The 23973-nt window shown below is 40.4% G+C and overlaps 1 protein-coding gene across 9 annotated transcripts; it reads right to left on the reverse strand.

The window, feature by feature from the left end:
- Positions 1-155: 155 nt before the first annotated feature.
- pnpla7b (patatin-like phospholipase domain containing 7b) lies at positions 156-23902 on the reverse strand. 9 transcript variants are annotated; one of them, XM_080893025.1, is made up of 35 exons: positions 23724-23899; positions 23588-23637; positions 20423-20491; positions 19060-19147; positions 18404-18483; positions 16914-17008; positions 16686-16826; positions 16189-16348; positions 15686-15766; positions 15405-15533; positions 15143-15223; positions 14177-14297; positions 14001-14081; positions 13430-13506; positions 13106-13255; positions 12859-12936; positions 12151-12356; positions 11927-12058; positions 11372-11495; positions 11068-11257; positions 10429-10578; positions 10157-10220; positions 9878-10046; positions 9365-9547; positions 9160-9278; positions 7232-7388; positions 6936-7052; positions 6737-6806; positions 6404-6520; positions 5135-5283; positions 4871-5023; positions 4660-4782; positions 3615-3699; positions 3317-3456; positions 156-3201 (listed from the first exon to the last, which is right to left on the reverse strand). In XM_080893025.1, exons 1-35 carry the CDS (start codon positions 23725-23727, stop codon positions 3136-3138), a joined length of 3999 nt encoding a protein of 1332 aa, XP_080749151.1. In that variant the 5' UTR covers positions 23728-23899; the 3' UTR covers positions 156-3135. The 9 variants fall into 9 exon arrangements, 5 of the variants coding, with proteins under 5 accessions (XP_080749151.1, XP_080749152.1, XP_080749154.1 ...); XM_080893026.1 differs by having other exon boundaries at positions 4666-4782; positions 23724-23898; XM_080893027.1 differs by lacking the exon at positions 156-3201 and having other exon boundaries at positions 3382-3504; positions 23724-23900.
- Between the last annotated feature and the right edge of the window lie 71 nt (positions 23903-23973).

Below are 23973 nucleotides of genomic sequence, written 5' to 3' on the forward strand. Positions count from 1 at the left end.
TATCCTATACAATATCTGAGATAAATAAAAAACTGAACTGAGTTGAAACAAATTTTTCAGCTCTCTGATATGATGAAACTCTGCAAGTTGAAGGCCTACACAATTCTATAGTTTATAAGTTTGTCGTGTGAACCAATAACCATCTGAAAAAAGCATATATTTCCAGTTTTATTTTGGAGATAGTAACAACATTTTATCTGCAGACTTATGCAGTATCGCATCATTTTGGCGTTCAGACAGGCCACGGATTAAAGAAATAAACACACACAGTGTATTGATGATTTAACATTCAAAATCACTCTCCATAATTCTGTTTAAGGATGAAACATCACAACAAATGGAAAACAAAGATTTCAGTTATTCACATGCAATGTCATGGTAACTATTCCCTCTATGGAACTTTAACTTTTGTTTTCTTGTAAAACTTGGACAGTCAGTTGATATGAAATATTAATACACCACATAATAAACCACAGTGATTAAAAAACTTGGCTTTAAACTGCATAATGATCCATTATAGTGCAGAGCTAATGTTAGGTACTCATTTCCCAGACAGGGCAGGTAGTGCTGCTTGCAACTGCATGACAAATTACATAGTAAAACTCATTTACTCCAGACCTTAAAATTGAAGTTTGGTTAGTGTAAAGACAGGAGGCATAAAAAAGGTAAGGCCCTTTAATGGCACAGTTGCATTGACCTGCACAGTCATACTGAAGAACACCTGTTCTGAATAGCATCAATGTTCTCTTCATCCCATTTAACTCGGCTGTCTCATGGCCACTGTTAGTGATATTAGCTACATCTGTGTTTTCTCTGCCACAACAAGGTAAATGGTGTGCTGTATACTTGGTTAGAAAAATTAGATTCTTGTTTTTAAAATTTAGATCATTTTACCATTAGTATTTTAGTAATATTTATGTATTATGAAGCATGCAGCAGTTAGCTTGTCAGTGATGGTCAAGCTGAAATGGTCATTTCTGATAGGTGCACAATGCGCTACTTTCAATTTGAGACAATGTTAATTCTTAAAAAAAAAGAAAAAAAAATCACACACTATGCAAATAAAAACACAGTATGTATCAGCACGCATAATAAAATGTTCTCCAATGAATTGTACTAACAGAATATGAGACATAGTGCTTCTTTAAGACACCATTCTGAAATGGAAAGCACAGGAGGAATAATAATGATCCATTAGGCGTGGTTGGTGCTAGACTGGATCAGCCATGGGCATGTTCTCTTCTGCTGTGATTCAGGAACTGATGACACTCTGCAGAGTTACAAATGTTGCACCATAATTACCCAACATAAACGTGGGTGAGTTTCATACTGTCAAAATGGCTGATGTTCATATTAGGCATGTCCAAAGTTCAAATGGTTTACTGTATGTACAAGTAATTCCTAAGCCAAAAGCTCAGGATTCAGACTGCTCCAAATGCAAGCGAGAGGGGCAGCCAATCAGAAGAAAGGTGCCTAAAAGCAGGAGGAAGTAAACCAAGTTGTTTCACAGAACCAGTGCTTTCACAGCACTGATTGAACAAACAAATCTCAGTGTCTGTGCCCATTAAAAAAGAGATGGATTAATAAAACTCTGAATATAGTCTCAGAGCTCACAGTCACCACCCTCAATATATTTGCTTTTTCTAACAGATACCCGAAAGCTTTCAAAACTGCAACAGTTTTTATAAAAATAAGAAAGAATGAAAGTAATGACCTTATGCTGTCAGATAAATATCAAAAATATAGTTTTGTTACAAAAAAGTTTTTTTAAGTAATTAAAAAGTGCAGTGTTTCTCTGAAATGTGGTGGGATGGCTTTAAAAAAAACTGGAATAGTCAAACACGTTTGGTTGGCACACTAAGGGGGTTCTTTTTGAAAACTGGAACTGATAATAAACTTGATGAGAGACACACTATGTGAGAGAGAGTATAAAAAAATTCCATGTGCATATACAGTGGGAAGTTGTGATGTGAGGATTTTTCTCAATAGGATTTTACAAGCAGTGACAGTGTTACTTTGTAATCTGTCGTACACCCGTGTCACACCAGGGCTTTCTCAAGACAGCCACTCCTCCAATTTGTGCCCTCCATGTTAACTCGCATGGAGCGTGACACAAGTACATTTGTCTATCAGTCCTTGGGCATGTCTATGGGCGACACGTGTGTAGTGTAAATGTAATCAACAACGTACTTTATCAGTGATGGCAGAGCAGAGCAGCCCACAGCCTTATCCCACCTAGCACCAACCAGGGGATTCCTGTGACAGTGAATCTGTGAAAGCACCTCCCTTAAGTAGAATACAGTCATCACTAATACTTCCAACTTTAATGCCATGACATGTGAGGATATTGTTGATCAGAACCATCTATAGCTACATTAATGATATATTCAATCATCAGCTACTTTGAATTATGCATTCAAGTTAGACAGAAACTGGAACACAAGCTGAAAGGAGACATACACGTTTGTAATCCTTCATGTAAAAAAACATACATTCAACATGTGAATGATGCACACACTGTCTGAAAGAGCTTATTACAGCCACTGTTAAGAGTGCATTTGGCACATGTGTGTGTGTGCGGACTGTTCTTAAAGAGGAGAAATCCCTTTATTATTGGATGGAAACGAGGGTAACACTGTACTTGAAGTGTTCTGTAACGACATAACAGTTTTTAACTTGAATGTGTATAAAACAGAATACTGTATAGGACTGTATGGATCAGAACATCACGGCCGGAAGCAGCAAGGCGAAAGAGAACTGTCCCAGAAAGGGCTCGGTGTTTATCAAGTATTAGGTTTTGAAGACTGGTGGTGCAATTACACTGTCAGAGGCTGTGACGATAAAACAAGCTAAAACAAAACACACTGTTTCTTGTTTTTTTAAGATGTATTCATTTCATTATTAAAACTTCTATTCTGCCAAACTGCCTAACTTTACAGGTGCTCTGACAGTAGGAGAGCATCGCATCAGCCCGAAGGAGACCACGACAGCAACTTGTGACTGTCTGAAGGCAGCATCGACTGTACCTTACTGAAGTGTTCAGTAAGCGTGTTATGTCGCTGCTCACTGGACCACAGCCAACACTGCACTGGAGAGTGAGCACTGTGCTCCAGTCATAGCACACCTGACAAGAAATCACAGAGGAGCACTTTGCAGGGGGTTCTTCAATCGGCGCCGAACTCTGACTGGAACGTCTTCATCCTGTTAAAAGATTTTTTTACATGTAACTTTTTATTTTTCTAATTTTTGAGTGTTTTGGAGGTCCAAACAAGCCAAATATTGACAAAGTTCATGTAAAGCTTGATTTAATACATACAGTTTCAGCAGTATCTGCCGTCTCTTCCTCCTCCTCCTCCTCTGTGTGCTCACTACCGGGGGTGAACGCCTCATAGTCAGACAGTGCACTTTCCACCGCCTCTTCATCGTAGTCTGTCTGGTACTCATCGGAGAGTTCCTCTAGGCGGACAAAATCAGAGACGGCAGGAGAACCTTTCATTGATCAGGCTTTTAAATGAAGAGCAGATAAAAAGAAGCTAAAATAATAAATTATAGTATGGATTGTAATATGCGTTGTTCATGTAAGAAATCAGATTTCTAGTTTAGATTTTACTAACCCTCGATTAAAGCATTCTTGACGGGTTCAATTCTCGACACAATCTCTGCCAGGTCAGTGAAGGAGGCATTTGGACATGTGACCACCTGAAAGACAGAGCTCATCATTCCAGCGAAGACTTTAAGACCACCTTCACTGGATTCATACTGTCTGTGACTGAAGACTGTAGTACTCGACAGCCAAACACCAAAACAAATAATATAAGCAAATAAACATTCACTTTAGTCTATAGATACACTAAAATGTAATTATGAGCAATTTAAAAATAAATGCACATGTAAATAAATATTCACAAATAGAAAATTAAATAATAATGCTGAATAAAACACTACATAATTAATGAGCTATGAACAGTGAATAAAATAATGCAGTAGAACAATATAACAACTCAGATCCAGAGTTTTAATGATGACACGCAGCTCAGGGCTTAAAGGATTAAAGACCTTTAAAGTTTTTTTATTTTGTCCCTCTGCTGGAGCCAAACAACAAAGTGCTTCAAAAAGTGCTCAAACTGAGTTTCTAAAAGTTTCTGAAAGAGAGAAACTGTTTTACTTTAGCCGCATGAGTTGGTGATTAACAAGTAGCTTGAGTGACTGAAGGTTTGAATGTCAACATGAATGGTTGCCTCTCTCCAACGATGGACTATTGACCTGTTAGTCCAACGCAGGCTTTTTACCCTGTGACAGCTGTGACAGGCTCCAGCCCCACTCGTGACTATGAATTGGATAAAGAGTTAAAAAAAATGGATGGATGAAGGGAAAAGGATCACCATTAAACCTCTGATATCATAGGTAGGGTTTAACCGTGTCTGAAAACATACTATTAAAATTGCTTTACAGGAGAAAACATTTAACGTCTGTAAATCTGTTTGCAGTTAGTTATGATGGACTATTAAACGTTACAGTCATAAATGTGGCGAGCTGCTGTTTTATAGTAGAGGGCCCTGGTTAGGTTACCTGTGTATCTGACACAAACTTATATAACAAGAGTAAGAACAAGAGTCGAACTTGATCGCAGCTGAACAATCTATTTGTATTGTTATTTACACTCACGTGACCAGTTTTGGTCTTATGAAACTCCTCCTGATGTCGGTCCTTAAGCATACTGTCCACCACACCGCTGCGCTGCCACACATCAAACAGTGTCTTCCCATGCTGGTACCCCACCTCCTGCAGATAGTGAACCTCTCAGTGAGTTTGTGGGCCAGCAGATTAAATAGAATTAAATAAAACATGGAGGAAGAGAGGAGAAGCTCACAGCAATCTCATCGAACTTGCCAAACTCCAGTGTGCCGTAGCGGTCGATAGGCGGTCGGATGTACTCGCAGTAGTCGCTGTCTTTGACCAGCTCCAGCTGCCGCACGCAGCAGACGTAAGCAAGCCGTGTTTGGATCTCTGCCATGTTCAGGACCTGGAGGGAAAGTTTGTTCAGTCTGACAGGGCTATGATGGCAGAACAAAGAGTGTTTAGTGGCCGTCATTCTGCCCACAGTTGACGTCAGGCTGTGGTAAAATCAAAGCACCTTGACTTTCTCAGCCAGTGGATTGAACCGCTTCCACAGCAACCACCAGCCATTCAGATAATCACCGTAGTTGGTCAGATTGGTCTCATCTCGACTTCCAACATCGATTGCGATCACAACCTTGGCACCCATGGAGCGAGCCACGTCAGCTAGATATCATGAGAGACACATTCTGATAACCAGTTTCCTCTTTCAGCTAATAAATATAGTCAAAAATGTTTGTTTCTATTCTTCTTTGTGTATCTGCCAATCATATACGCCCACTGATAAGCTAATATTACTTTCTTTGGCTTTGCACATCTCTGCAGTTTGCAGATAAGCATGCTGTCTCACGACACCCCACTTTCGTCTTCTTAATATCTGTTGTTAAACGGTGGTCTGCATCTGCTTGCATCATAGCCATATTTGAATGACTGCTTATATATTCTGAATGACCATCCTCACTATGAAATAAGCACTTTTAGCTCTTCTCTCTCGAAGTCAGCTTTCTTCCAATCAGCTGTTGTTCATAAAAGGAAGACAGAAACATCAAGTGGGAGGGGCTTCTGTGCTCACAAACAGGGCTGTGTGTTTCAGATGTTAAGGCTGTCTGTGCTCAGAGGCATCATACAGAGCTAACAATATGATAAACATGTTTACAGAAATCATATGCGATCTCATTATTAGAAAGTTTGGTCATGTTTACTATGAATGTAAATTAAGTCATTCAAGATGTTGTTTTTTGGGGAGGGGGGTTTGATAAAGCTCATAGTTAAGGGTAGATCAGGTGACCTTTAATCCTTCCTTATGGATTCAAGGTTATGCTGCAACAGGTTTAGGCTGCTAGGGGCTTCCCATGATGCACAGAGGGCTTCTTCTTCTCTCACTGTTTTTCCCCTCACTATGTGTTTACACACCACTTTTCATTTAATTGTTAGTTATTAATAATCTCTGGCTCTCCCCCACAGAGTGTCTTTTGTCCTGTCTCCCTCCTCTCACCCCCAACTGGTCTGACTGATGCCCGCCCCTCCTTGAGCCTAATGTTCTGATGTGAGGTTTCTTCCTGTTAAAAAGGGAGTTTTTCCTTCCCACTGTCACCAAGTGCTTGCTCATAGAGACTGTCTGACTTTAAGGGTTTTCTCTGTTATTATTAGTGTGGATCCTTTACCTTACAAATACAGAGGACCTTGACATAACTATTCTTGTGAGTCAAACAGCGATCACCTCAGTTTACTTCAACTCGTACACAGCGCGAGTAGAAAAGCTTACTACCCTCTCAGTGTTTCTCACCAGGTAGGTTGTTGATGTAACCTCCATCCATGAGCAGATGTCCATCTTTGGGATCACAAAGCGGTGGCAGGTAACCTGACAGAGACATGCTGGCCCGGACATAACGCCACAACGAACCTAATCATGTAGGACAATCGTACAGTCACAAGTATGAAGTGTGTGAAAACACTGTCCACAAATTAATGATTAGGTTAAATACAAAACATCTCACAATTAAATTAATATTTTCCCTTCTTTTTCCTCAGCTCCTTCTTAAAGAGCTGAGGAAAGAGTGGAGCTCCTTAAATGGTCAGAGTGCTTCTAGTACTAGAGGAAAAACGAGGTTTCCCACACCGTCAGTATGAACTCTCATAGCGGAAGCTGTGATATCTGTTGTAATGTTGAAATACGGTAACCACAGGTCCTGGCAGTGGAGAGGTTGGAAACAGAAAAAAAACATAACACAGAAAGGCACGTGAGCTGTGACTTTGCAAGAAATGTGTTACATGCACATGATGCAAGCTGCTGGTGTTTGAAACGCTACTCTCCTTACCTCTATCTGTTTGTTCTTGAAGACTGAGCTAATGCTGGAGTTGAAGGAGGCTCCAGAAAACATGGAGGTAACTGGGTATGTCAGATCCAAGATCTTCTTAAAGTATGAAGTCATACCCTGAAGAAGAAAGTTTTAAAAAAGGGAAGTGAAGAAAAACACACCATGGTTGATAAAGAACAATTCAGCTTTTCACTTGGGTCTAAAGAAATCTGGAAGTGAAACTAGTGAAACTTCAGGGAGGTGAAACTCTTTAAAAATATCAGTGCAGGTGTCAGCAGAGTGTGTCATGCACACACCATGGCCCACTCGTGTGCCCGGACCCTCATTCGACTGATGCTCTTCTCCTCAGCATACAGTGCTCCCATGAACGAGCCAATGGAGGTGCCACCCACCATGTCCACAGGGATCCCCGCCTCGTTGAGTGCCCGCAGGATGCCCACCTGAGAGCAGCCTCTGAAACACATTCATTTAGACGATTTCTTTTCCTTTTCAGACATATACCAATATGTGCACAAGGAGTTCTACCCAAGTCCTGCACGCAGTGACTGAATGTAAAGTCCAAGGAGACAGTGCAGCCTTAAACAATCACGTTGCATTTAATAAAATTTATATTTAATTGGTGATGATGGGAGACTTGAGGCAGGATGTATTATGTGTCACTGCACAATTACATTATCATGTGGATGTTTTTTTACTTACTGGTTTAAATGTATCTGCAAATACAGCTTTATTATAAAAAATATTAATGAAACATTAATTGTTAGCTTCTTCTTGGCTAAAGCTAGAATAAAGAAAGTGCTAGGAAACACAATCTACTAATAAAATGTACCATAAATATTCATAATATCTTGCTCAAATAGATATTTTATTTAGTTTCATATTTAGACTTTATATAAAAATATTTACACTAATAGGCACAAAATATCGAGTTTTAGCTAATAAAGCAGAAACTGCCTATTCATGTTGGTGAAGCTACCAAAATAGGACACAGCTGGCAATTTACTGGGCATGTTTAAGTGCTGATATAAAAATATTTCAGATGATTTTAAATAGAGCCAGAAAGATAGCAGTGCTCATCAGTTTTGGCAGGAAGCAACTTGGATAGCTCATTTTTAAGTAAGCAAATGGGTTACTTTCATGCCTTTTACTTTCATCTCGCATCAGCATCAAGACCGTGTGATTATATATCACAAATGCTTGTTGGTTGTGTCCTACAAATGCTGTTCTCACAACAACTGCTATGCTTATGTTGAATTAATTTCAATATACAACATATTTGTCAGGGTGTTAGCAATACACCGGTGCAAGAATTTGCAAATCATTTCGGAAGAAAAAATAGTTCCCAGGGTTCAGTTGAACTGCCAGTACTGATGCAGTAAAAGTACTAAATGTAACCACAAGTGCTTACATAGATGACACACAGCAAATACCTATGGCTAAGACTGAATCTACAGATTCAATAATAGGTCACATGTAAAAGCATTACTGCTGTAGTCATGTGATCATCGGGTGTCTTAGGTCCCTACCTTGCCAGAGCTCCAGGATAAGCCAGAGCGGTGAAAAAAGAAACAGTCATTACACAACAAGAAAAACACACAAAAAAAGAACTGTTCTGCTGATCTAATATTTCAGTAAGAATAACTCAGGCGTCAGATGTATTCAAATCCTAATGTAGCAGTAACAGTAAGGTGTACCCAAAACTCTGGCGCAGATATTCCCAACCTGAGGAAGGCTCATATGGTAATCAACAAAATATCAATATGGTCTTATGTCCACCTGTAAAAACGTATCAGCACCTTGCTAACCAAATGTCTATATTTTCATTTACTTATCAGATGAGTTAGGGCAAAAACAATCAAACTAAGAAAGAAAAACTGAGCAAACTAAATAAATAAATCCACACGTTCGGTATACTGTGATTTTTTTTCCTCACTATCTTTCTGTATTCGCCTCTTCTGCTACATCAAACAAACATTTTGGCAGTGTGGACATACGCCATGTGTCCTTCCATGTAGCAGGTGAATTTGTGAGTGAGTGGGGTTTTCTTGTTGAAGTAAGGAGAGTGGGTAGGGGTTGTAAGCAAGAGGTTGAGACCAGCGGCTGGCACTAATTTAGACATTTATATTTTCACGGATCTAAGCGCAAAAGTGCAAAACTTCAGTTAGCTGAACAAAGCCTTTTTAAGTGGTTAATCAATAAATATGTTCCCAAGCAGCAGAACTACCTTGCGCCCCCTCCACCTAGCACCAGGGCGATACTGTTTCCGGTCAAGATCCTGGCCAGGCGGGAGAAGTCAGAATGACGATCTGGACATTTTTCAAACACACGCTGGTATAACTCCCTCTGAAAAAAGCAGTCACAGACACAGAAAAGAGATGTAGGCATTTGCTAACCAGGTCAGTGGTTAGTGAAGACTCTGTAGTCTGTACCAGCTTGGGTAGACTCCTCCTGGAGAACACCCTGCGGGGGCAACACAGATGATGGTGTCTGGAGATCCAGCTTCGCATGTTGAGCCACTCTGCCGTCCCTCTGGGCGGTGGGCCGTCCTCTCTGTGAAGCAGCACGAGTTGCTTCTGGGCTCGGACTGCACTACTCTCCAACATTCGCTCCAACTACACATGCAGAACATGAGCAGAGAGCTTTCACTCAGGTCGTTATGAATGCAATAAACACCTTTAACGCAGACTTGTATTTAAGTGTCACAAACAGATGTGGTTTCTACAACTTCTATATGGTATCTATGTACCCAGGAGATGTTTCCCAAATAAAGAATTTCCCTCTGATTTCTCTTGAAATTCAACACAAGCATTATCTAAGGAGCTTGGAAAGAAAAGCGAATGAAAAGCTGTTGTAATTGGCTGGCTGTGGAATAGTAACATCTCCTGCAGCTTTAACTCACATTCTTCTCAAACTCTACAAAATAAGGTAATATTTACACTGACCTCGCCCACTGTGGGCTCCTGCTCACCCAGTCCCACAATGATGATGCAGTCAGCCTGGCGGATGCAGCGCTGGGTCCATGGTGTGAGGCTGGGATCAGACTGGTAGAGGACGATGCGATGGATGTCTTCCTGCTGGCCAAGCCAACTGGACAGGCGGTACTCGTGGACACTTGAGGTAGAGATGAGGTAGAAGCATGTCACTGCATTAGAGTTAGATCAACCTATGAAAAACTGCAGAAGTCAATTTCAACTACAGCTGTATTTATTTCCGTGATCTACCTGTCCAGAGCAGCAGAACCCAGGCGCTGTTTTATGTTGTCACTGGTCAGGAGTAAAGTGGGACCTGTAGAAAGACTTGCATTAAGTTGTTTAAACTTAACAGTATGCCCCCCTTTTTAATAGCTAATAGCTAATAGTATCCCATATCAGTAATACTGGAATAATCAGTATTACTCCCTTCATCTGTTTTAATGGTGTGTGTGTGTGTGTGTGTGTGTGTGTGTGTGTGTGTGTGTGTGTGTGTGTGTGTGTGTGTGTGTGTGTGTGTGTACCAATGCCACAGAGCGCATGCTGTAGCTCCAGAGTGAATGCAGTGAGTGGAACCTCCTCGGACACAGGCAGGATGGCCACAGTGGACAGGTTGGAGACTGGGTTGCCAGCATCCCACTTGCTGGTAGGCGTGTGGAGACCTAAACTACGAGCTGAAGAGTTTCTGCCATTAGATATTTCACATATGCAATATAATCTTCTGTACATTGTTCATAGTGTTTCCAATATGAATTCCAGGGTTTCAAACGCTCATGCTTCTAGCATGTGACACAGGCTAGCACAATTCTCAGACACACTCACACACTATGCAAACTGATGCCACAGCAAAGAAATTTAATGGTCAAAGCCAATATTCTCCAAAAATTTATCTAAAAATTTATAATCAAGACTTAAAACTCCACCCACGACCACCTACACCACAAATTTCTGATGTTTGATAGTTGAAAGTCAAAGAGGAGAAACTACAGAAACAGTAAAAAGATCGATCAGTTCACCTCAGCACTGATTCCTTTGTAACTCTACTGTTTCACCTCTGTAGAATAAAGGGATCAGTCAGGACAACTTTGTACTGTTTTACAGTGAACCTTGTCTAAGTGGACCTAAACCACAAAACACACAAAGTAAAAACAGTAAAAGATTACCAGCCAGGGGTCCAGTGACCTGTTGCATGTTGCCCAGAATCTTCTGCCCCAGCAGATGAATCAGCCTAGTGACAACCTGGGGATATCTCCTCTTGATCGAGTTCAGAGCTCCTTCAGGGAGCTTGGCCAGCTCTGAGTCCCTAACAGCATGGACTGTGGTGGCTCGGTTCATGTGGGTCAGGGCCTCAACCTGTTCAATCATGAAAGAGATGTTATGGTACAAAATATTGTTTTTCCACGTCTTTCGTTTTTTCTAAAACTTTCTCTCAAACTTAAACAGGAGGTCACAATTCTAACAACTCACCACACCAATTAGATCTCCGCGGCCATACTCCCCGGCAAGCTCTTTTTTCCCATCATCCTTTGCAATGACAGAGCGCAGTCGGCCACTGAGGACGATGAAGGTGCTGTCTGACTTGTCTCCCTGTCTAAAAGCAAACAGGCAATCATGTAAGAAAAAAAGTCCATCAATTTAAATCACACATTTATAAGCTGTGATCATAAAGTTCCCACTTAAAGTTCCCACTTCATAGTCATCTGCTTTTAGTTCTGCTGCTATTTTCGGAGCTGTTATGACACCTTGCATGTGAGAACATCATGGAAATTCATGCTCTATTTCTCAAAATGAAATTCAACTTCATTGGCTGCTTTGTTTACACTGGATGACATTTAGCGCACACTGCAGATGGACAAGTGCAAGTGGACTGAATGGGAATGTGAAGGCAAATTTTTAGGTGTTTTGACTCCATCACAATTAATAATTAAACTTAAAAGTGTTTCCATAGATTAAGGAAGTTTTTTGAATCGAAAGTAATTGCAGTTTATGTTGCCTGCACATTAACAGTTTTAGTAAAAGTACCTGTAGACGGCACGTCCAGCCTCCACAGCCATCCAGTCCAGGGCAAAGTCGATCTGTCTAACAAATGGCGACATCCTCTTCACCACAGTGTGAGCCACATTCAGCACCACCCTGGGCTCCTCGCGCATAATCCTGCAAAGTTTAAAATTAAGATGTATTTGAAGCCTGGCTGTGACACTGAGGCAAGCAAACAGCTGACTGCTTGTGCATGTGCTCGGCCATACTCATAGAAATGGGCCTTGGAAATGGAGAGGTAGGTGCAGTCTCGGTGCGCTCGCACTGTGAAGATGAGGGGTTCCCCTGTGAGGACAGCCAGGTGACCCACCAACTCCCCGGGGTGAGTAACAAAAAGCAGGGTCTCCTCTTCGCGGTCTATCATACGCTGATAGACATGGAGCAGCCCTGAGATGACAAAGGCCACACTCACGTCCTGAAAAACATGTAGAGAAGAAAATGAGGTCTTGTGACTTTTCACCAGTCAGTGGCATGAAACCAAAAAGGTGATAGTGCTGGATTTTCCTGCAGTTTCAGCAGCCTGATGCTCATTTGTTTCTGCTGACTCTCCCATGGTTTAAAACATATCCTCTTTAAAACTGAGCAACACATTCTTAAATCAGTATCAGCTGATGTGTTTGATCAGCCCAGTTTTTAATATCCACAAGTACCCTGATTAAACGAGGAACAGTAAACGTCAAGAAAAGAAAGAAAACAGATGTGACAGAGAACCTTTAAGACCTGCATTTGTTTTATTAAACTGAGCTACTGAGACTAATAGCCAGTTAAATGTAAGAATATTACTTTGCTCCAATTACAATAATCATTGGTAATCCAAAGCAAGCAGAAGAAGAAGAAACCGAAGGAGACGAAGGAGAAGAAGCACAAGGAGGAGCAAGAGGAGGATGAGGATTCTTGTCCGTTGTCATTAAACTGACCTGGTCTCCCTGGTGGCCTACAACAGATCCAGCTTTGACCTGGCGAAGATTCACCCTCCCATCCAGCAGACTGGGGTCCTGACATGTGCAAAAAAACCACACAGAGGACAGTCTCAGAAGTAGCCAGGACTCAAATATACAACCACTGTGGGATTAATAAAGTTTATATTTTTGAATTTTACTGTTGCTAAAAACACGATCTCCTCATTTGTTTTCAGTTGACCTTTGGTTTTTCATTGTAAGCTACCTTTAATTGGATGACCTGCAGCAAATCCTTTTTAGCAGCTTGGAAAATGGCATTGACTTTATTATGGTAGACACTTCCTCCTCCTGCATCACTGTAATGGTACACAGCAGATGGAGTTTGCTGCACTGTCACACTCTTCTTTAGAATAGACTGAGGAGGTAAAGACAAAAAAAACAATGTGTGTGAGATCCACACTCATTCTAGTAACTGTGTATGTGCATATATGGTGTGATGGGTGCACAGTTAGATGCCCTGTATGCCCAATGTTCAACATAAACCAGCAATTCCCTGAAAGTGTAACAAAGATAGTTTCTATGCAGAGACCTTGACAGGACTATGAGGCACCGTCTCCTCTTTGGCACCTGGAACGTATGTACTGTTGAAGTCAGGTGACATTTCCCCTGCAAAACACAAATTGTTTAAAATTTCGATAGAACAGTAGCAGTATAATGTCTTCGTAAGTGGATATCAGGCCCTTGTAGAGCAAGAGTATTTTAGTCTAAATAACCCAAAATGTGATGTCCACATATGTGAAGGTCCTACGAGGTTAAGCCACAAGTTTGAACAGAGACTGGTTTAAACCCAAACTGACCGAAACCCAAATTAAGGAGAGCCTTAAAGTATTCTCCTGACTGTATCCTCAGTTAAAGTCAGCAGCACTGTATACAGTATATGATCATTTTGTATTTACCTGTATTTGTATTATCTATCTATCGATCAATCGATAGATATGTCTAATATTAACATTTGTTTGATGACCTGAAATGTTTAAATTTGACAAATATGCAAAACAATAAACGCTTATCATGGCACTGTCAAAAAAGCCAACAATTCCCTTACTTTTTTAGAAGTATACATATATGTGTGTGTACAGTGACACTGCATGTATGTATACCTGTAACAGTAATCGGGTTGGAGAGGGAGCGGGATCTCTTGGTTTTTGATGTGGACATGGAAGAGAGGCTGGACTTTTCTGCTACATCAAAAAACAGATAACATGAGCAGTTTTACTTGATGCACATCGCTTACGTCTCATAGTGAACATATTGAGAAAATGCTGTTATTTCTGACCCGTGTCAGCTTTTTCAGAGCCCAGATCATCAGAGTGAGACTGCTGCCTGCGGAAACCTTTGTGTGGATGAGTCTCACACAGAACGTTTGCCACAGACACCAAGGAGATCGCTTGGCTCTCCTGATAAACACAAGTTAATCAACAAAGTCACCTTTTAATGCAAGAATTTTCTTAAATGATCTGAAATCTTAAATCAATATTAGTAAGAATCAAACTTAAACTCTGACTTTGAGAAAAAACTTTTCAAAAGCCCAAAACCATGTTTCTAATACTACAGATTAGGCTACCTCTAGGAGTCTGCAGCTGACCAACCAACCTTAAAACCACCCCTATGTTTTGGATGAAGACATAGGTCTTGGGTAAAAAAATTTTTTTTTAAAAGAGTCAAAATTCAGATATTCTGATAGTATTCCCAAAATCTAAACTCTAGGTCGGTAACTTAGCAGCCTCGAAGAAAAATCAGGGGTCTCTTGAGATTATGGAGAACAATTGTTATATGCTGATATCATTAGGGTACTTGTCACTATCAATGATAACTCACACCTTGCAGGACAACTAAATATGTGCTCTGAAGAAAACACTTTGAAAAAACAAACATAGAAAGCTTTTGCAACAGAAAAGAATGGCAGAAACAAAGATAAGGCTCACATGACAAGAGCAGAAAGCACAAAGTACTTCTGTTAGCAAGATTACTTGGTTAAATGTGTCCTGTGGACTTTTGTCTTTACCAATGGTAGTACTGTACAGTACCAGTCCTACCAAACGACCTGTTTGCGGATCACCAGACAGAATTTACTCAGTGTCTTTATATGTAAGCACTACTCTCTGTTTTGAGACAGTGTTTCATAACTGGAAAAAATGATGAGTTAATAAAAGAAGGCAACAACACAAGAGTGCGAGGAGAAATTATCCAATCAAAAACAGTTTTGCACTATTCATGTCACAGGTAAATGAAAGAGCACTACCGGGTTGAAGAGCTCAGTGGTAAGGCCAAGGTAGTTGTGTAAGGCAAGAAATGTCACTCTCTGAAGCCGCACCATTATGATCTATAATGAAGGAAAGGTGACAGAGAAAATGTGTTTGTTTTTTTTAGCTGTACAGGGTGGATTCAGTTTAATCATCGCCCTGTGCTTTGCTGAATGCTATTTACTCGTGGAGAGCATACATACAGTATTTGCAGCCCAGCTAATAAATAATATGATTCATTTTTTTCTGTGGACACTTTACCTGGATGACACGAACCAGAGTTTCTGGATACTTCTCAAACACTGACTGAAAAGCTGCAGCTGGAAGACGCAGGACAGCTGAGGGAACTGCAGCTCTCGCAGATACTGTTTTATAAGGTGCTGGGTAACCCTGAAAATTAAATGATGCAGATCAGAGGAGATGTTTCGCAGTAAAATGCTTTATGAAACCAAGAAATCGCTAATACAGAAAATGCAAAAAGAATTCCTCAATTAGCAGTGCAGTGAGAGATATATGAAGAGAGAGAGGGACCGCACACATACAGTGATGATGTCCAGGATGCTGAGCAAACTGTGAACACTGTCTCCAGGTAACACCTCCTTCACTACGGCATCGGTGCCATCCTGCAGTAATAAACACAGTGAGAACAGAACATCAGAACAGAAAAACAGCACACAAGAACCGAGCCAGTCAAGACATCCTGGTGAAGCTGAGCAACAGAATGGGGAGGGAAGGTGATTTAAATAACTTTGAACATGGCATGGTTGTTGGTGATAGATGGGCTGGTCTGACGATTTCAGAAACTGCTGATCTACTGGTAGTTTCCAGCACAACCATCTCTAGGCTTTACAAAGAGAGAAAGAAAATATTCCATTCAATTGAATTCCTTTTTTTCAAGCTGGCGTGATCAATCATTTTGACCTAACAGAAAGAAGCACTGGTACTCATCTGGAGCGTTAATAATCAAAAAGAATGTGCCCCCCGAATCAATACTAGCCCTTTATATTCAGCTCATTTAACTGTATGAAGCTGCACGGGTGCTTACATTCTCGTGGACGCACAGCTCCAGGCGGCCATCTTGAACCACGTAAATGCTGTCATCAGTGTCACCGGGTCGGAAGAGTCCCTCTCCTTGGTGCAGCTGGATCAGCACCATGTGACGACACAGCTCCAAAAACAGAGGTTTCTCGAAGTGCCCGAGCACCCTGTGTGCGCACGGCATAGTTCTGTTACTGCTAGCTGGAATAATCATGCTACATATCAAAGAATGAATATGCCTAATACTGATTGCGAAACCACAGATGAATCCTTACAATGACCTAGTCATTCTTTTCTGGTTTACAGATAACACTAAGTTGCATTTGAAGGTCCCCAAGACGGAACTGCATGGACACCAGGCTCACTCATTGAAATATAAATATAAAAATTGAGTGAATTATTCAAATTATTAATTTGACATTAACACTCATTAGCACTCTGTGAATCACTTTACTTTCTGAGTTTGGTGCTGAATGAGGCCCATTATGTATCAAGAGTACTGACCTGACATTTTTCAGCATGTACAGCACTTCAGAGGGTAAATGGGAGTTCTGCACGTCAAACTCAGTGAGGTCAGCCTCCAGCAGGCAGGGAGGAGGCTCCTTGGGCTGCAGGGTCGGGGGCTCCCTACGAATGCGCAGGATCCTAAAACAGACACACTTATCACACTTTGTTGCTGTTTTGCTTTTTTTTTTACACTATGTTTCTTCTTCTGTTTATACAGGGGCTCACTTGCGAGCTATAGAAAGAACTTTAGTCCTCTTCCTCACTCGCTGCCGCACGGCTGAGTTTGAGTTGGAAGCAGGCACCGAGGAAAGTGTCTGAACCTGCAACAGCAAGAAAGAGAAACATGATGCTACACAGAAGGCATTCTGATGATAATACACGTGCCAGTATAGATAGATATAGATACTGTAAGGTATATGATTCTCTCTAGCAGCCATGCCTAATGACAAGGCTGTTAGCACCAGCTAAATTCCAGCACACTAATTTTTTCAGCATTTATAAGCCATTATTGCTTGTCAAAAAAGTTACACAAAATAGTTTCCCATCACAGGAAATTTATTTTGAGTGTCTTCATAGTTCTATTTTTGAGATACACCAATTTTTATATACTGTAAAGTATATTTTACAAAAGCTATATGTGGAAGGAAACCGTGACCTAGGGCAAGCTGATGGCATAAGATGTAAGTACAACTACTACAGTTTCATATGCCAAAAAAAAATCATTGTGCTAACTTACGTGGTTCCGGTTCTATGTGGATTTAAAAATAGTTACGCAAAACGATGCGGACACGCTCTGACCGGTTTTAAAGGGTTAAATTTCAAGACAGCAAGATGGTGACAGCAAAAACTCTTACTCCCAGGATTCAAAACTGAATATGACAAACCAATGGATGACTGGTTGACTATACTGTCTGTTCTCCTGTCTATGACTATTCCCCATAAACCCTTGTGTTAAAATGCTTTAGTAACTAGCAGAGCCTGAGTCACTAAACTGAACATCTTGACTCTGTTTGTCCTGTTGGTGCCTACAGACGACTCAGCAAGTTTGTGCTTCAGTTTTAGTGGGTGAACTTCGGGTATTTTTGGAATACACATGTTAGCTGATAAGTTAGTGCTCCACACTCTTGTACAATTACAGTCACTTTTAGCTCTGAGAAGCCTCACACTATGGTGGCCAAAACACTAATGGTGAGGCCTTGAAATGCAGAGTCCTGAATTGGGTAAGTAACATAATGGTGGCTATGTCCATCTTTTATATACAGTGTATGGTTTTGCCCAAGGTCTCTTCTGTTTCACTAAATGATTGCTTATAAGAGATTGAGGTTCTCTGTAACTTGTACAGCATATACATGACGTTGCAGACCTGCATTGAGGTTTTGTTTTTCTCTGTAAAATTTTCAGTTTTTTTAAGTATCATCAATTACTCAAAAAATGGTCAGTGCAACCTCAGCTAACATTTGTCACTCAGTAAAGACTTCTGCAAACTATTAGTGATCATGCAGTGAAGTATACAAAAATAGCATTCAAATGAGTCATCAAGATTCCTGAATAAGTTTGTTTCTTGCCATCATCTTTAGCTTGATTAATAAAAGAAAAACAAAATATGATAACAGACAACAAAGACTGTGGACACATGGTTTATAAAACACACACAACAGAAGGGCGCCTGCTGGGGGTGATGGTGCCCTCAAAGTGTGCATCAAGAAATAACTTACCTTTCTCATGATCTTTCGGCCGTAGAACATCACTTTGTCTCGCTTCCTAAAACGGTAGTGGGGGACCCCAGCCTCCTCCTCTAAAAGAACCACAAAACCTCTGTAAGATCTGTCTGTGCTCAGCACAGAGCAGGAAATCTAACTCTGCAATGTAACTGTTGATTTATAAAACACTGCTCCTTCAATAAGCACTGTCCAATAGTCTCAGGCTATCTGCTAAAGGTCACCTTACTGTCACATTTTTACTGCAACTCTGTTTAATTAAGTTATTTATGTATTTTAAATCAGGGCTGAAGACATACCATCATTGACTTGAATTACATTAACTTATGGACAGTTTGTCCACCTCTTTGTTTCAGTTGCACCTGTTTAATGTAACTAACCAAGACAGAAATAGTAGTACAAATAGTATTTAGTATCTAATAGTTTACATTCAAAACGTTTTATAAGCTATTTTTGCATTTAAACCTCACCCTGCAGTAATACTTTAACAACAAACATCAGCTAAAACAGTCATATCAATGGTAGACTAGAAAACTCTTATACTTAAACTATAAGGTTTATGACTCTGAGCTCTGCAACTTGTTCATCACTGAATATTTTTAGATACACTGAAACAGCATGGGTTTGGGGTGTGCAGCCTGCAGAGAACTGACTTGATAGTTTGTATCGTCTGTAAAGGAGGAACACAACAACTCCAACGACAGACATCACCATCACTGCTCCGATCAGTACAGCTGTCCACTGGAAGAAATAAAAAAAAAAAAAAACAGCATACCCAACATCAAAACACTTTCACTTGCACATTTGTGTACCTAAAAAAGTAAAAGCTTGCCTGTGTTGTAATGAGAAAATAAACAGCTTAAGTTAAAATAGGACCAAACCATACTTTCATGCAAGACCAACTTTTACCACAAGATGGTGCTGCTCCTTGTCAAACCCCACTGTGCCAGCGCCTGCTAGTCTGTCCTGAACTGGAAGTCCCACAGGACCTTAGCTCCACTGTTCTCAACCACCTTTAGTGGTGTCTCCCATCTGGACTTGGGGACTTCTTGTCCATATGTGGTACAGATGTTCCAGATTCTAGCCAACTGGTTGTGCCTTGGTGTTTGCGGTCTCAGCTTGCACCTTGCATCCTGCTGCTCTGTGTTGATCAGTTCCATGGCACCTTTGCAGTCTAGAACCTGTCAGCTGTAATAGAGTCCTGCCTCTATTGATCTGATGCTTAGTGCCTGTTCTTGTGCTGCCATGATAAAAAACCTCTATCCTTTTCTTTAGTCCGCCCATTTCTGGCCACTGGTAGGATTTCTTGATGTCTGCCACTTCCTCTCTCTGTCAATGGAACATCCCATTCAGAGGGATGTATTCGCAGATGCTCCGTGTTTCATCTTGGATTGTGGCTCTGACACTCCTTAACCCTCACCCTCCCTCTTTCTGTTGCTCATAGAGCCTTAGGGTGCTAGAATACATGTGAAGACCTCGGTGGCATCTATCTCCTCCTGTGACCAGCTTATTATTCCAGCTGGGTATCTCTAATGACCGACAGGGTGAATGCATTGGCTTGGATCTTTTTCTACCATTCAGCTGGCTTCTTATCACCTGATAGTTATAGATCTCTCTATCAACAGATCACTACATCAATCTACAGATGTATATATCTATGTATTGAAGGATCAATAGGTTGTAGCTTTTGTCTGTTAAACAGAATATGTGTCAGGCTAAATACTGCCTTTTCTTATTACATGGGTGGACAATTTCCACTAGCAGGAGTGGTCTTTTACCAGAAAGTAAAACACCACCCCTGCTGGTGGAAATTCTTCTAAATTTAACTTATTCTGAATACAATGAGTACCTTTAAAGGAATATAAATAATATTTAAACATACAGTAATAACAGAAAGCATTCACACTTAGTCACTATTTGCATGAATTTACTTAATTCTTTCTTTTGTTTCCTTTCAGTTTTTTGTTATATATCGTTTAGTATATAAAGGCACACAAGCCAACTTCCACTGTTTACCATATTGGCTTCTGTCCGTTCCTCCACAAAAAGTTCCATCGTGGCCTTAAGCCTATCCAGCGGAACCAGCTTATGAAACATCAGAGACAACACAAAGGAAATGAAATGACTCACAGCTGAAGGTGAGCCAGGCTGTGCATTCAGAAAAGAATCAGGTTTGGGAACAGTCAAGACAAGATTAAAATACAGTCTGTTTTCACACAAAAGATCTAACAGTCTGATAAAGCATTGCACAATATTCTATAATATATTAGTTGTAATTGAGAGCCACAGTGGAAAATATCTGTTAATTTCCAGCTCCGTGTTTTTATTCCTGGGGTCTATTAGACTTATTTTATGTACTCAAAGTTATAATCACCTCCCTGTTCATATTCGTACTGCCGAGTCTATTCAGTCTTTTAAATCACGTCTTAAAACTTATCTTTTTACTTTGGCCTTTGATTCTAACTAGTTGGCTGTTCTAGCTTATTGTGTTGTTACCTATTGTTTGTCGTCCTGTTTTATTGTTTGTTTTAACTGTCTCATGTTTTTACTGACTGTGAAGCACTATGGTCAACACTGTTGTTTTAATATGTGCTATATAAATAAATATTGATTTGAATTCTTAATTACTCTATGCTGATCCTTTGTACAGCCCTACAGTTCAACCTCTAAAACAAATTGTTTTAAGTCATCCCCCATTAACTTTCTTCAGACTGAAATTATTTTTTTATTTGCTTTCTTGTTTCCATGTAACAACCCCTTAACTTCTTCTTACTCAATGAAAGCAGACTAGGAGTAAGCCTTGAAGCTCTTTTCTGTCATATTTCAGGCCTTCTTATAGAACAAAATGACTTGGTGTGCATCAGATGTTAGTGAGGGTGATCTTTGACTATGTAGTTGCCCTTGGAAAAACTCATAAACTAACATACTGGTAGTCATCAAACCAGAACTTTATTTATATATACTGAGGTGTCAAAACTCTGTCATTAATGTTGTCTTTATGGGGGGAAAGACATAAACGGTTTCTTTTACTGATTACATGTTCTACTACTAGAGCATGTTTGCATGAATCACGGCTCAAAATCATCCTCACCTTATGGTACATCTAATATTTTCTCTTATCTTATGCCCCTTAGTTCTTTTTATCTTCTGACTCAAGTAAGCCATTTGAACACGATGCACCACAGAATGCCAAATCATTCCTACCTGTGGAAATTAAACTCTTTATGGGTCTATCTGTGGGTTTAATCTTTACAACTCCTCCGGGATTATATTCACTTGTAATATCTTGTTTACAATATCTTGTTTACTTCTTTCTTGTACATGCATCACTTACTTTGTAATATTTTATTCAACATTACTCTTTGAGGGCCTTATTATTTATATAGAAGATTTACATGCTCCATCTTTCATACTTGTATTTTAATTGAGCATCTACAACAAAACTATTTTCTCCTGGGGTTAATAAAATATTCTGATCTGACTGAGGTGAACAGCTACACTAAGTCTTTATACAGGGAGTGCAGAATTATTAGGCAAATGAGTATTTTGTCCACATCATCCTCTTCATGCATGTTGTCTTACTCCAAGCTGTATAGGCTCGAAAGCCTACTACCAATTAAGCATATTAGGTGATGTGCATCTCTGTAATGAGAAGGGGTGTGGTCTAATGACATTAACACCCTATATCAGGTGTGCATAATTATTAGGCAACGCCCTTTCCTTTGGCAAAATGGGTCAAAAGAAGGACTTGACGGGCTCAGAAAAGTCAAAAATAGTGAGATATCTTGCAGAGGGATGCAGCAGTCTCAAAATTGCAAAGCTTCTGAAGCGTGATCATCGAACAATCAAACGTTTCATTCAAAATAGTCAACAGGGTCGCAAGAAGCGTGTGGAAAAACCAAGGCGCAAAATAACTGCCCATGAACTGAGAAAAGTCAAGCGTGCAGCTGCCAAAATGCCACTTGCCACCAGTTTGGCCATATTTCAGAGCTGCAACATCACTGGAGTGCCCAAAAGCACAAGGTGTGCAATACGCAGAGACATAGCCAAGGTAAGAAAGGCTGAAAGACGACCACCACTGAACAAGACACACAAGCTGAAACGTCAAGACTGGGCCAAGAAATATCTCAAGACTGATTTTTCTAAGGTTTTATGGACTGATGAAATGAGAGTGAGTCTTGATGGGCCAGATGGATGGGCCCGTGGCTGGATTGGTAAAGGGCAGAGAGCTCCAGTCCGACTCAGACGCCAGCAAGGTGGAGGTGGAGTACTGGTTTGGGCTGGTATCATCAAAGATGAGCTTGTGGGGCCTTTTCGGGTTGAGGATGGAGTCAAGCTGAACTCCCAGTCCTACTGCCAGTTTCTGGAAGACACCTTCTTCAAGCAGTGGTACAGGAAGAAGTCTGCATCCTTCAAGAAAAATATGATTTTCATGCAGGACAATGCTCCATCACACGCGTCCAAGTACTCCACAGCGTGGCTGGCAAGAAAGGGTATAAAAGAAGAAAAACTAATGACATGGCCACCTTGTTCATCTGATCTGAACCCCATTGAGAACCTGTGGTCCATCATCAACTGTGAGATTTACAAGGAAGGAAAACAGTACACCTCTCTGAACAGTGTCTGGGAGGCTGTGGTTGCTGCTGCACGCAATGTTGATGGTGAACAGATCAAAACACTGACAGAATCCATGGATGGCAGGCTTTTGAGTGTCCTTGCAAAGAAAGGTGGCTATATTGGTCGCTGATTTGTTTTTGTTTTGTTTTTGAATGTCAGAAATGTATATTTGTGAATGTGGAGATGTTATATTGGTTTCACTGGTAAAAATAAATAATTGAAATGGGTATATATTTGTTTTTTGTTAAGTTGCCTAATAATTATGCACAGTAATAGTCACCTGCACACACAGATATCCCCCTAAAATAGCTAAAACTAAAAACTACTTCCAAAAACATTCAGCTTTCATATTAATGAGTTTTTTGGGTTCATTGAGAACATGGTTGTTGTTCAATAATAAAATTATTCCTTAAAAATACAACTTGCCTAATAATTCTGCACTCCCTGTAATGAGGTGCTGCAACTCTGCAGTGTAAATGATCATTCAATTAGCAGAGGGATTTTTTTTTTTACGTAGCTTTAAGGACATAAGACTTAGACACTGAAGTTTAACAAATGACTTACTGGATTACTGGACTTATTGCAGAGCTCCTCTTCATCATTGTCTTCCATGCCTATTTTCAAAAGAAAGAAAGAAAATGCCACCCTAAAACAATGTTTGAAAACTTTGCAAAGCCCAACCTTTCATGTGACTCTTTACTCATTAAATCTTTGTTCTCTCCAGCTGATCGAAACGAGGTCACAGAGCAGAAATCTGGGTTAAAGATCACCTCCAGCTCTCACTGACTGTTGGTAACCAGACACTCCCTCCCGCGCTGACACACTGCAACCCTGCCGCATGCGTATCTATATCTGAATTAGTACAAAGCTCGACATGGGGAAAGACAACGTTTTCACTTTGTTTACTAAACTTACTTCTCGCTTATTTGCTTGTCATCATATAAAAGATC

Source organism: Rhamphochromis sp. 'chilingali' (assembly GCF_963969265.1).
Source record: "Rhamphochromis sp. 'chilingali' genome assembly, chromosome: 10".
In the NCBI taxonomy this organism is placed as follows: Eukaryota; Metazoa; Chordata; class Actinopteri; order Cichliformes; family Cichlidae; genus Rhamphochromis; species Rhamphochromis sp. 'chilingali'.

What these genes read in the sequence shown, in the direction of transcription:
- pnpla7b (XM_080893025.1), bottom strand. An exon ending in GTTCTTTCTATAGCTCGCAA is followed by an intron (nt 16,827 to 16,913) that starts GTGAGCCCCTGT and finishes TGTCTGTTTTAG; the next exon opens with GATCCTGCGCATTCGTAGGG. An exon ending in GCATCCTGGACATCATCACT is followed by an intron (nt 15,534 to 15,685) that starts GTATGTGTGCGG and finishes TTTAATTTTCAG; the next exon opens with GGTTACCCAGCACCTTATAA.